Genomic DNA, 12,749 nt, shown 5'->3' on the forward strand with positions numbered 1-12,749 from the left:
AGTTTGTGAGTTTGAGCCCTGCATTGGGCTCTCTGCTGTCAGCACAGAGCCTACTTCAGATCCTCTCTCCCTCCTCTTTCTGCCCCTCCCCTACTCATGTGCTCTCTCTCTCTCTCTCAAAAATAAATAAATGGACTTTAAGTAAAAAAAATAGAACTACCATATGATCCAGTAATTCCACTACTGGGTATTTTCCCAAAGAATATGAAAACACTAATTTGAAAACGGTTTTCAAATTTATATTTATTGCACCATTATTCACAATAGCCAAATTATGGAAGCAGCCCAAATGTCCATCAATAGATGAATGGATAAACAAGATATGGCATAGGGGTGCCTGGGTGACTCAGTTGGTTAAGTGTCTGACTCCAGCTCAGGTCATGATCTCATGGTTCATGAGTTCGAGCCCCATATCAGGCTCTGTGCTGATGGCTCAGGGCCTGGAGCCTGCTTTGGATTCTGTGTCTCCCTCTCTCTCCACCTCTCCCCATTCACACTCTATCTCTCTGACTCTCAAAAATAAATAAACATTAGAAAAAAAAAGATGTGGCATATGCACACATTGGAATATTACTCGGCCATTAAGAATGAGATATTGCTATTTGCAACAACATGGATGGGATCTAGAGAGTATAATACAAAGTGAAATAAGAAGTTAGAGAAAGACAAGTAGTACATGACTTCACTCATATGTGGAATTTAAGAAACAAAACAAATGAAGAAAAAAGAGATAAACCAAAAAACAGGCTCTTAACAAACTGATAGTTACCAGAGGGGTAGAGGGTGGGGAATGGGTGAAATACATAAAGAGGATTAAGAGCACACTTATGATGATCCCTGAGTAATGTATAGAACTGATCAATCACCATATAGTACACATAAAATTAATATAACACTGTATGTTAATTATACTGGAACTAACATTTTTAAAAATTGTGTGGAAAAAAAAAACAGATAAAAGGGTCCCCTGAATTGAATAAAGAAGTTGTTAGTGACCCTGTTGAGAATTTCAGTGGAGCAGTAGGGACAAAACTCAGAAGCATATTGAATAAATAATTCATTGAGTGAAGTTCCTGGGAAGGTAGGAGACAGAATCCAGAGAATAGGCATGAAGAGAGAGGATATGTGTAGAAATGTGTGCTTCAGGTTTGGGGGACACCTGATCTCTTGTGATGTTTGTAAAGGATGAGTGTGGATGCAGGTAGGCTTCTGAATATGGGAGTAGAAAGTCATTGGATTTCCTCTCTGATGGGCTTTATTTTTTGCTGATAATAAATGAGGGTGATGATTTGAAAACAATGGAGAAAATCTAAGTGGTTCTTGTGGAAAAAGAGGGCTAACTAAGGAAGCAAGTATTGTTTGGCAAAGTTGAAGGCTCGTTTGAGGTTGGACACTGTAAATATGTAGCAAAAACAATCTCTACAGTCTATCCAGAGTTTCGGATCAGTTTTTAAAAGATGATTCTGAATCAGGTTAAGGTCTAGACTACATTTTATTAACAAATGTAATACTGTGGACAGTGCAGTAGAGACTATAAAACTATTATAATTCTCTTACTCTCTCCACCCCCAACATGAGATTCATAATATATGTGTGCACATGCATGCACATACACACACACACACACAATTTACAACACTATGAGAATTCCTTATGGATAAAATTCCATAGGTTGTCATCATCTCATTGCCTATATAGTCTTCCACATAATTTTCAATGGAAAGTAGTGAAGCTATTATTGCATGGGGTGCAGTTTGTAGGAGAGCATGAACAAACCTCAGGCAAACTACTTATTATTTATATAGAGAATTTATCCACTTCAGAGAGCAAAATAACAAAATTTCATTTCCATTAAGAGACCCCCCCCCCCAAATAAATATATCAATAGAGATGGGAAGCAAAGACTTTGTTATAGACTGTTAGATTATATTAAACAATATTATACAAGATAATTTTATATTTTAAAATGAGCTGTATATAATAAATAACATTTACTAAGTATTTACTATGGACTGGGCATATTTAACTTTCACAAAAACCCCATTAGGTAAGTATTATTCCCATTTATAGCAGAGGGAACTAGATTACAGAAAGGTTAAGTAAACTGTCCTTGGGTATATCCATAGTAAATGGTAGCATGGAGATTAGAAGCCAGGCAGTCTGTCTTCAGAGGCCACAGGTTTAAACTTCCAGCAATACTTAGTTCCTTTTCAAAGTAGAAATTTAATGAAATTTCCCCAAGTAAAATGCCCTTTTGAAGTTTCAGAAAATTAACACAATGATTGGTTGGGCAGATGAGTTGTTAACAGACGTTATGAGCAATTCAGTACAAGTGGAGGCTGAGGAAACAGTAGATACCAAGACACAAAATAAGGTGTTTCTTTGGATAAAATTTCCTTCATAAAAAAATACTTGGAAACATTTCAAATATACAGAAGAGTGCAGAAAACAGTTACAATTTAATACTCGTGTATCCTTCACCTAAGCTTTAAGGTTTTGCCACATTTTCAACAGATTACCTTTGGCAGAAAATAAAACATTATAGATAAGAGTGAATCCTCCCTGTTACATTCCCTTCTCTTCTTCTCAGGAACTAACCACTATTCTGAATACATCTATCATTTCCCTACATGATTTTCCCAATTTGATCTCAGTTTTTTGTTTTTAAACTTTTATGACGTACCATATAAATCTTTCTGCAACTTGCTTTTTTGGGTCAACATTATGTTAATGAACTTTAAATGAACACCAGTAGCATTGGTTTACTAATTTCCATTTTTTAATATTCCGTGTATGTCAGTTTGTCCACTAATGCAACTTATTCATCCATTCTCCTGTAAGTCGACATTTAAATTGTTGCACTAAAAAAGCAATGCTGCTATCAACATTCTTGCGCGGGTTCAGGATAATTATATATTACATACGTATTCTGTATTATGTAATATTCTATATTAAATGTATATGATCCCTTAACATACAATTTAGCAGGAAAGATAATGTTCATGAACTCTACAGCGAAGACAGACATTAACTTTCAAGAAAGGTACAAACGACCATAGGCTGTTCTGGGCAAAGTGAGACTACTTTGACTACTAAGCATTTGGCGGCAGGCTCCAGTGACCAAACGACATTCACTGCTACAGTATGAAACTACACACTTTTAGTACTTAATTACTCTTCATCTGTCGCCTAATAGCTTCCCGTGTGTCCATTCATTTCCTTAATCAGAGTGGAGCTCCACCAGGGGCGAATCGGTAACCAACAAGGTGAGCTAACACGAGTGTAACTGTGGGGAGTCCGCAGCGGAAGCTGCAGCAGGCGACCTCTTCGCTGTGCCAGGGAAAGTGACAGCGCCAAGGGAATGTGGGGGCAACCAGGACCTAATCTCGCTTTCCACCCCGAGAGTCCTGGAAGCTAGGACACAGGGATGGATGAAGACACAGACACCTGCCTCGAAGTGTCTCTCCACTCGCACCCACAATGCCGCCAGGTCGTTATCTGGGAGTGGAGATTTGGACGCGGCTCCCGCCCCAAGCGCGGATTCCCAATCTGGCCTCTTCCAGGGGTGCCTCTTTGCTTTACGCCAACTCCGTAAGAAGGCCCTAAGGCCAACCAGGCGGCTTCCGCAGCTCCAAAACCTGACGTGAAACTGAGCGGGGCGGCACTGACAGAGGCCATCTTTAAATCGGGCAAAACCCCACCCTCGCAGCCCACCGGTCACTCCCTCTCATCGTCCCCGGGCTTTTCACCGAGAAACGTAACGCAGTTTAACCTCAGAAGCAGTGTTGCAGGAACACGCACAGAGGCCCGACTATCCACGACCCCGGAGGTGCCAAATCCCGCCAATTTAAACATGGCGGCTAAACTTGAGCAGCAAAAGAGCAGTGATGCCAATGAAGTCATGTTCGAAATGGAGAGAGGCGGCGGGGAGGTGAGGGAGTACTCTCGCGAGATCGAAACTGGCGTCGGCTAGGCCCGGAAGCCTTGTCTGAAGGGGCGGGGGCGGAGGAGGGAGCGGGATTCGGGCGAGAGCCAGTGGAGGAGTCCGCCCGCTGTCGCCTGCGTAAGCGGGGCAGCGACGCCGGGCGGCTACGCCGCGGAACCGGCGTAGGCGGCTTTGGAGAATCGGCGGGCTGCGCTGCGCCCGGGCTGGTCGCGGAGGGGGGAGGGGATGTCGGTCAGTGCGAGATCCGCTGCTGCTGAGGAGAGGAGCGTCAACAGCAGCACCATGGGTGAGTCTCAGCTTTGGGCCGCCGCGACTCAGGTCGTCGGCTCCAGACTTGGGGGGGGCTCTGCGGCCGCCAGACCGAACTGGGGTAACGCCCTGAGGCGATGCAGGGAGCAGCGGCCGGAGGAGGTGGGGTGGGCCGACTGCGGGCCCGGGGCGCGGCGACGGCGCGCCCGGGGGGAGGGGAGAAAGCGGCGGTGACAGTTTGAATTGAATGTGAAGAGAGCCGAGGCGGCGGTATTTCCTGTGCCGCGGCGGGCGGGCCAGGGGAGCCGAGAGACGTGAGCCGCGGCCTCGCTCGCCCCGCCAGAGCGGCCCGAGTAGGGTCGTCTTCGCCTGGCCCGCCGGCTTCCCGCGGCCCTGTTTCCTCCCGTCGGCGGCCGTTGCACCCGCGGCGGAGCTCCCCTCGTGGGGGAGTGGGGCTGGCGAGGAGGGTGGGGACGTGTGTGCGCGCCCCGGTGAGGGTGCTGTGTGGGCCGGCCCGGGAGGGCGGCGGCGGGGAGGGAGGAAGAAGGATGCACCAGGCTGAAGCTGCGGTGGAGGCGGCGGCGGCTGCAGAGGCTCCAGCAACCGCGTCGCCTCCTCGCTCCTCCTCCTCGTCTCTCGGGGTTTCCTTTCCCCCGGCGCGGCCCCGAAGGCCAGTGGATGGCGGGCGAGGCTTGAGTGCGGAGGCTAAGGAGTCTGGTTTGGACCCAATTTTTAGGAAAAAGGGGAAAAGAACGCCAGGGAAGGGCGCCCCCCCGAGGAGTGGGAAGGGTGGGAAGGGTCGCTGGAGAAGGGAGGGGAGTTGGAAATACTGGTGATGTTTAAGGAAATTAATTTTTGAAAATATTTCACTGTTCTTAGTTATTCTCTTCAGAAACCCTTTCATTTCCTTTCCTCCCCAACGTATTGGAAAAAGAACAAGGCCATTTCATTCACATTTTCCACTCCTGAGTTCCATTCCATGCTGTGTGTATAGTAGGAAATAAGCAACTGAGATTTTTCTAATACGTTTCCATTTGCTAAGTTACATTTTGAAAGTGTCCTGTTTCAAACCTGGGTTTTTTGTTTTTCTTTTTTGTTTTTTTGTTTTGTTTTGTTTTTGTAGTGTAGGGAAGGAATTTGTGACGTCCAGGTGTTCGCTTGGTTACTGAAATAACTTATTTTGGCGAATTTATGGTTATAGTTAAACTTTAAGATTTCTTCTGGCTTTATTATTTTGATGGAATGTAAGAATACCTTTCTGAGTGCCCTTGAGTTCATCTCCCTCTCACCAAGTATGTAAGCAAGTTGAGGAGGAAACTTTTTAGGCATCAAGTGTACAGGGATGGACGAAATTTATGATCTTGATAGACTGCAGGATGGTGCCTTAGCAGGATAAAAACAATTACTAAGCTAGTTACTGCTGCCTGGAACCCTATTCCTCCCAAATAGCTAGTGAAGGGGCAGGGGGGAGGGCAGGAAACAATCTTTCATCCCACCCAGCTGTTCAGTGGGTGGGGCTAGAGGAGATGGGGTTGAGTGGAGCTATGAAATAAATGTGAAAGCTACATAGATGGTTTGTATGATAGCATTGCGTCCTTCTGTGGTGGGACAACATGGTGGAGCCAGGTCCTGTTAATACAGTTATTAAAAATATCGCATACCCCCTGAGGCTTACAGACTTGAAGCTCATAACTGGTGATGGAGATTTATTTTATGTTTATGTCAAGTAGATTTTAATTTACAGAAAGGGCATTATATTTTTGTATTTGGTTAAGAATTTTTGGTTTCTGGTTTTGGTTTGGAGATAAGGCATTCAGTGCATTAACTACATGAAAGGTAGGGTTATCGATAGATTATGTTTCAAAAGTTTTTGTATTTGTGCATTTTCCCATAGAAATAAGTAAGTCTATGCCAGAACTTCTGAGCTAGCCTAACACAAGGTAGGACTCCTGACAGACGTTAGAGCAATTGTGATGGGTTAATGACAACACACACACACACACGTGGGTAGGTAGGAGAAAGAGTTAGATCTGTGGTTTCCAAGGTCTCAATAATGGGGGGTGGTCAGATGACAAGACCAGTCAGAGTGAAGATAGTGAAGAGCAGGCTGGTTTCAGACTTTGTGTAATTTGATAATATATATATTCAGTATATATTCTATTCTGGGATTTGCCAGTGAAATATTTTGTGACAACTACCAGCTTAAAACCATGTTTTACATTTTGAGCTAATAAGCTCTTTTCAATTTTTGACAAGAGTTTGAAAGTTTTTAACTTATGTTATGTATTTTACTAAATTTTGAGACAAAATCTTGTGTGTGTGTGTGTGTGTGTGTGTGTGTTTTCCCCGTAACTAAATTTGGACTGTAAATGATATTACATTTATTGTACTATGACACTGATGTAGGAAAAAATGTGTTTTTGAGTAGAATTTTAAGGTAGCATGATTATGGGTTGGGCTTGCCAGATGAGAGCATACTGTTAGAGACTGTTGGTCTCTAAAAGCAGTGTTTTGCAGACTGCAGGTTGAGGCCTATTAATGGGTCTTGAAATCCATTTTGTGGATTTCTACTAATAATTTTTAAAAAATGAAAAGAGAAAATAGTACATTGCAATTAGTATGGATTTTGGGGGTGTTAATTTTTTTTTATACATATTGTACATTAGGTTGGGTTATAACATTTTTATTAAGAATTGTCGGGGCGCCTGGGTGGCGCAGTCGGTTAAGCGTCCGACTTCAGCCAGGTCACCATCTCGCGGTCCGTGAGTTCGAGCCCCGCGTCAGGCTCTGGGCTGATGGCTCAGAGCCTGGAGCCTGTTTCAGATTCTGTGTCTCCCTGTCTCTCTCTGCCCCTCCCCCGTTCATGCTCTGTCTCTCTCTGTCCCCAAAATAAATAAACGTTGAAAAAAAAAATTAAAAAAAAAAAAAAAAAAGAATTGTCAAGGGGCACCTGGACGGCTCAGTTGGTTAAGCGTCCGACTTGGGCTCAGGTCATGATCTCACCGTTCATGATTTCAAGCTCTGCATCCGGCTCTGTGCTGATAGCTTAGAGCCTGGAGCCTCCTTCTGATTCTGTCTCTGTCTCTCTCTCTTCCCCTCCCCTGCTCACGCCCTGTCTCTGTCTGTCTCTCAAAAATGAATAAAAACATAAAAAAATTTTTTTAATTGGAAAAAACTGTGGAAAAAAATTAGGAAAGCACATGGAGGATGTGTAGTATGGATGAGTCAAGTCGAAGGTCTTTAAACATTATGGCAGAGTGTGGAGGTCTTGGTCTGAGAAGGGAAGACTTTAAATGCTATTAAGTCCTTGTGGCTTTTTCTTATTTTGGATTCATTTATTCTGTACTCTATACATGGAGTGTGGTTTGAGAGATCTGGGACCTCCTTCTCCTTGAGAGGATGTCCTCTCTCAGAGCCAGATAGAAACCAGGATGGGTCCCAAAAGAAGATATTATCCTTTAGTGACTGCTCTAGGCCTTAGGGAAAAATATACATATTGTTTTGTCCATTTGCATTATCAGAAATCAAGAGAGCCAAGTTTGAGTGTGAGCCTGGGGAAAGGAGCCAAGGAGGCAGTTTGGTTTGCTTTCAGTGTTGAAAGCCTTGGGCCAGACATAAAGTCCTTTTGATTTGTGCCTAGTGCAGTCCAGCTCTCCAGAGGTAGGGACTACATATAGGGATTTGAGTTCAAAGTAATAACAACAGAGAAATATAGTGTAATGATTAAGTGTATGGGCTTTGGTGTCAGGCAGACACGGGTTTAAATCCTGGCGTTGCCACTTACTAGGTGTATCAGTTAAGATATGGTTAGATTAGTGTTTTTCAAACTGATGAATGACCTTTTCTTTCTTTCCTTTTAAAATTTCCAGTCCCCTATTGACTGATATCATTGTGAAAAGTACAGCAAAATTTTTTAAAATGAAGATGAAATAAAAAGGGGAAGTACAAGTCCCAATTTTTTATTCAACCCAACAGACATAAAATTATTCTGCTATAAAAATTTCCCTTTCTGTCCTCCCAGTTTCTATACTTCTCTGATGTAAACTGATAAACAGTTAAGACTGGCTCACTGGTTCGCAGACCATACTTTGAATAGCCCTGGATTGGACCAGGTTGCTATAATAAATAGCCCTAAAAGTCTTTGTGAAGGTAGCCAAAGATGAGGTTTTGCTTGTCATTCTAAAGTTTATGTACCGTATTTTAGGCAAGTGTTTCTTTTTTTTTCTTTGATGCTTATTTATTTTTTATTTTTTTTTAACGTTTATTCACTCTTTTGAGAGACAGAGAGAGAGCATGAATGGGAAAGGGGCAGAGAGAGGGAGACATAGAATCCGAAGCAGGCTCCAGGCTCTGCGCTGTCAGCACAGAGCCTGACGCAGGGCTTGAACTCACGAACTGCGAGATCATGACCTGAGCCGAGTCAGACGCTCAACTGACTGAGCCACCTAGGCGCCCCCGTGTTTATTATTTTTGAGATAGAATGTGCATGTGCAAGCAGGGAAGGGGCAGAGAGAGAGGGAGACAGGATCCAAAGCAGGCTGTGCACTGACAGCAGAGAGCCCAATGTGGGGCTCAGACTCACAGACTGTGAGATCATGACCTGAGCTGAAGTCAGACACTTAGCTGACTGAGCCACCCATGTGCCCCTAGGCAAGTGTTTCTTAACTTCAAAAGTGCTTGCAGGCTGAGGAGAGTAAATAAGCATCCCTTGAGGTTGGGGAGTAAAGCCTGAAGCTACTCCTGCTCACATTGTTTTGAATTTTTAAAAAATTTATTCATGTGACATTTGCATTTTGTTTGCTTTATATGCAGTGGTAAAGAGGATTTCTCTCTCCTTACCCACCAATCTGGAAGTAAAAATGGACTCTGCTGACTCTCCTGAAGAGGTCACATGTTTAATCTCTTCTGTTTACCTCTGGGGCCACAACTGAGTTCATTTGAGAGGCAAGGCTCCAGGTCAGAATTTCATATTGGCACTGTTGTAATTTAGAGTTTTATACTTCTTTGTTTGGGGGACTGTCCTGTGCATTGTACAGTGTTTACCAGCATCCCTGTCCACTGCCCACTAGATGCCAATACCACTTCCCCAGTTGTGACCAAAAAATGTTGCAGACCTTGCCAAATGTCACAGGATAGGGGAGGAGAATGACCCCAGATTGAGAACCACTGAACGAGGTTGATGGAGAAGCCATTGAGGGATCATAGGAGATGGAGAAGGAAGAAGTCTTTCTTAGCCATCTAGTCCATAATTATTCCTTGTAGAGCTTTCACCATAGGAATTAGGATCTTACATTAGGGATCAGAATCACCTAGGGTGAGGTCAGCCACAGCCTCTTGTTAAAAATGCACGGACACCTGAGTGACTCAGTCGGTTGGGTGTCTTCGGCTCAGGTCATGATCTCACAGTTTGTGAGTTCGAGCCCCACATTGGGCCCTGTGCTGACAGCTCAGAGCCTGCTTCGGATTCTGTGTCTCCCTCTCCCTCTGCCCCTCCCCTGCTTGCTCTCTGTATCAAAAATAAATAAACATTAAAAATAAATTTATAAAAAAAAATGCAGATTGACTGGTTCCCACCACAGACCCAGTGATCCACATCTCTAAGAGGGGCCCAAGAATCTGCACTTTTAAATGTTTTCTGAACTAAGTAACTTTATTGAGGTATAGGTTTCATACAATAAAATGCACAGATTTTAAGTGTTCAATGAATTTTGGTAAATATATACACCTTGTGGCTTTTATTCCAGTCAAGATGAAGGACATTTGCATCACCCCAGAGTTTTTCTTTTTCTTTTTCTTTTTTTTAATGTTTATTATTTTTGAGAGCAAGAAAGACAGAGTGTGAGCGGGGAGGGGCAGAGAGAGAGGGAGACACAGAATCTGAAGCAGGCTTCAAGCTCTGAGCTGTCAGTACAGAGCTTGACATGGGGCTCAAACTCATGAACTGCGAGATCATGACCTGAGCTGAAGTTGGACACCCAACTGACTGAGCCACCCCGGTGTTCCACCCCAGAGTTTCTTATGCCCTTGTGCAGTTATTCTCTACTGCTCGGTGTAATCACTGATCTGATTTCTAATATGCATAGGTGAATTAAAAAAAAGTTTTTTTAAAGAAATAGCTTTAATGAGATATAATTCATATGCAGTGGATTCATTTAAAGTGCTTTTTCTCAGAATTATTTTAAAGTCTTTTCCCCCCCTTTTTTAAAAAAATTTTTTTTTTTAACCTTTATTTATTTTTGAGACAGAGGGAGACAGAGCATGAATGGGGGAGGGTCAGAGAGAGGGAGACACAGAATCTGAAACAGGCTCTAGGCTCCGAGCTGTCAGCACAGAGCCCAACGTGGGGCTCGAACTCACGGACTGCGAGATCACGACCTGAGCCGAAGTCGGATGCTTAACCGACTGAGCCACCCAGGCGCCCCTCCCCCTAACTTCTTTATTGTGAAAGGTTTGAAATGTGAAGAAAACATGAAACAATAGTAAAATGATCATCTTAGTACTTTTAAAAGCATATAGATTGTGGTAGTCTTCTGGAGTTTCATAAACCGTAGGCCTGGCATAAGGCCCTGACTGTTTTTTGGAAAAATTAAAACCATTTTTTTCCAGTTTTACTTTCTTTGTAAAATATATTTGAAATATTCCTGCAGTGGCAGTTTGGGAGTTTTGTGAACTTCGTTGGTGTAACAAATACTTGGCTGCCAACATGTGTCAGGCACTGCAAAATAGTAGCAATCAAGAAAGCTATGGCCCATAGCCTTATAGATTTTACATAGTATTTTGTTCTCATTTCTGAAAATGCTTTTCATTCTTTGGAGGAGTTTGTATTTGTGAAATAGGTAATACAATCACTTGGTTAAAAATTCAAAAGGTTAAAAAGAGCTCTGTAGTGAAATCTTTCTACTCCTATCCCCAAGTAACCCACTTTCCTACTCCTAAGGCAACCTATTTAAGTCATTCGTTTTTTCTGCTAAAGTTGGTGACATATACAAGCAAAAAACATGTTCCTACCTTCGTCACCCATGGTAACATCAGACACACATTCTTCCTCACCTTTTAATTTTTCCCACTTAGTGTATTTTAGGTTATTCCATATCAGTGTATGAAGATCATCCTTATTCTTTTATACGGCTATATAATTCCATTATATGGATAGGCTGTGATTTGTTTAACATGTCCCTTTCTGATAAGACATTCATTTTCAGTATTTTGCTATTATAAACCATAACGTGAGTTACTTGAGACATTGATTATTTCACATTTGTTAGTATCTCAGAGCTGTTGAACCCTTTGACATGAGACATTATCAGCTAAAGTGGTAGTATTGACGTTAAGTCATTACGAGCCTAGTACTTCAACACTCAAATTCATTCAACAAGCAAACACATCTTGTGCTATGTGGTGTGCACCGGGGATACTGAGTTAAATGCTGTGACAGTAGAAACTGAAGGCATGGTGATTAAGAGCTTAGGTTCTGGAGTCAGACCTGGATTCACATTTCTTTTTTTTTTTTTTTTTAATTTTTTTTTTTCAACGTTTATTTATTTTTTTGGGGACAGAGAGAGACAGAGCATGAACGGGGGAGGGGCAGAGAGAGAGGGAGACACAGAATCGGAAACAGGCTCCAGGCTCTGAGCCATCAGCCCAGAGCCCGACGCGGGGCTCGAACTCACGGAGCGCGAGATCGTGACCTGGCTGAAGTCGGACGCTTAACCGACTGCGCCACCCAGGCGCCCCTGGATTCACATTTCTAAAGCTCACCTGAACCTTGGACAAATAACAGAATTTTTTTGTTTCCTTCTTTGTAAAGTGGGAATCATAAAGTTACTGGATAATTAAATGAGAATTAAATGAGATAATAACGTCTCAAGTCCTTAGCCTCACATATTGAGCAGATGTTAGCTTAAAAAAAAACAAAACTATATGGCAATTGACTATATACTTTTCTGCCTTCATTTTTAAGTTTCTTAAAGTCAAGGACTGTGTTTTGTTCATTTTTGTATTCCCTACCTGGCATTTACTTAGTAAATCATTTATGCTGTGACTTACAAATTTGTAGAGTATACAGTGAAAGTACAGAGCAAGATACCCTTTCTAAATTGGAAAAGGTAAATCTTTAAAGGTAGAAAGGAGTAATTAGGCAGAGGAGGAGGAAGGATACTTACTCTAGGCTGAGAACTCATGGTAGTTTATGAGATAAGCAGAGATCTGGTGTTCTGTGCTGAAGATTAAAAATATCTTTTTTATTGAAGGATTTTAAAAGGGAAAGAATGGTAACCATGAGCATCATGATGATAATTCCAGTAGGGATAGATAGAACACCAAGGCGGGGCCAGCAAATTGTGGGAGGTCCTAGGACTAAAAGATAAAGGACAGAACTAGAGTAGTGGCAAAGAGCATGAAGTGTAGGATATGGTTGCATGGTATGTGAGAGGATATAAGTGGGGAGTAATGAATCCAGAGTATCTGAGCTTGAGTAAATGGTTGATTAGTAGGTATCCTATCTCGAAATACATAATTTAAAACATGAAAGTGAGAGGCCTGGAAAACATTTAAG

The 12,749-nt window shown here is 42.6% G+C and overlaps 1 protein-coding gene across 5 annotated transcripts in view; it reads left to right on the plus strand.

Moving 5' to 3' along the window:
- Positions 1–4,020: 4,020 nt before the first annotated feature.
- Positions 4,021–12,749, plus strand: part of SEPTIN7 (septin 7) — a 120,972-nt gene continuing 112,243 nt past the window's right edge. For 2 of the 5 annotated variants that reach the window (XM_045495297.1, XM_045495303.1), the window contains exon 1: positions 4,021–4,232. In XM_045495297.1, coding sequence (XP_045351253.1) covers positions 4,172–4,232 — 61 coding nt within the window. In that variant the 5' untranslated portion in view covers positions 4,021–4,171. Of the gene's footprint in view, positions 4,233–4,317; positions 4,358–5,695; positions 5,698–5,793; positions 5,891–10,096; positions 10,099–12,749 lie in introns of those variants that run through there. The other 3 variants (XM_045495298.1, XM_045495299.1, XM_045495296.1) reach the window with 3 other exon arrangements.

The sequence above is a fragment of the Leopardus geoffroyi genome, chromosome A2 (genome assembly GCF_018350155.1).
Source record: "Leopardus geoffroyi isolate Oge1 chromosome A2, O.geoffroyi_Oge1_pat1.0, whole genome shotgun sequence".
Taxonomy (NCBI): domain Eukaryota; kingdom Metazoa; phylum Chordata; class Mammalia; order Carnivora; family Felidae; genus Leopardus; species Leopardus geoffroyi.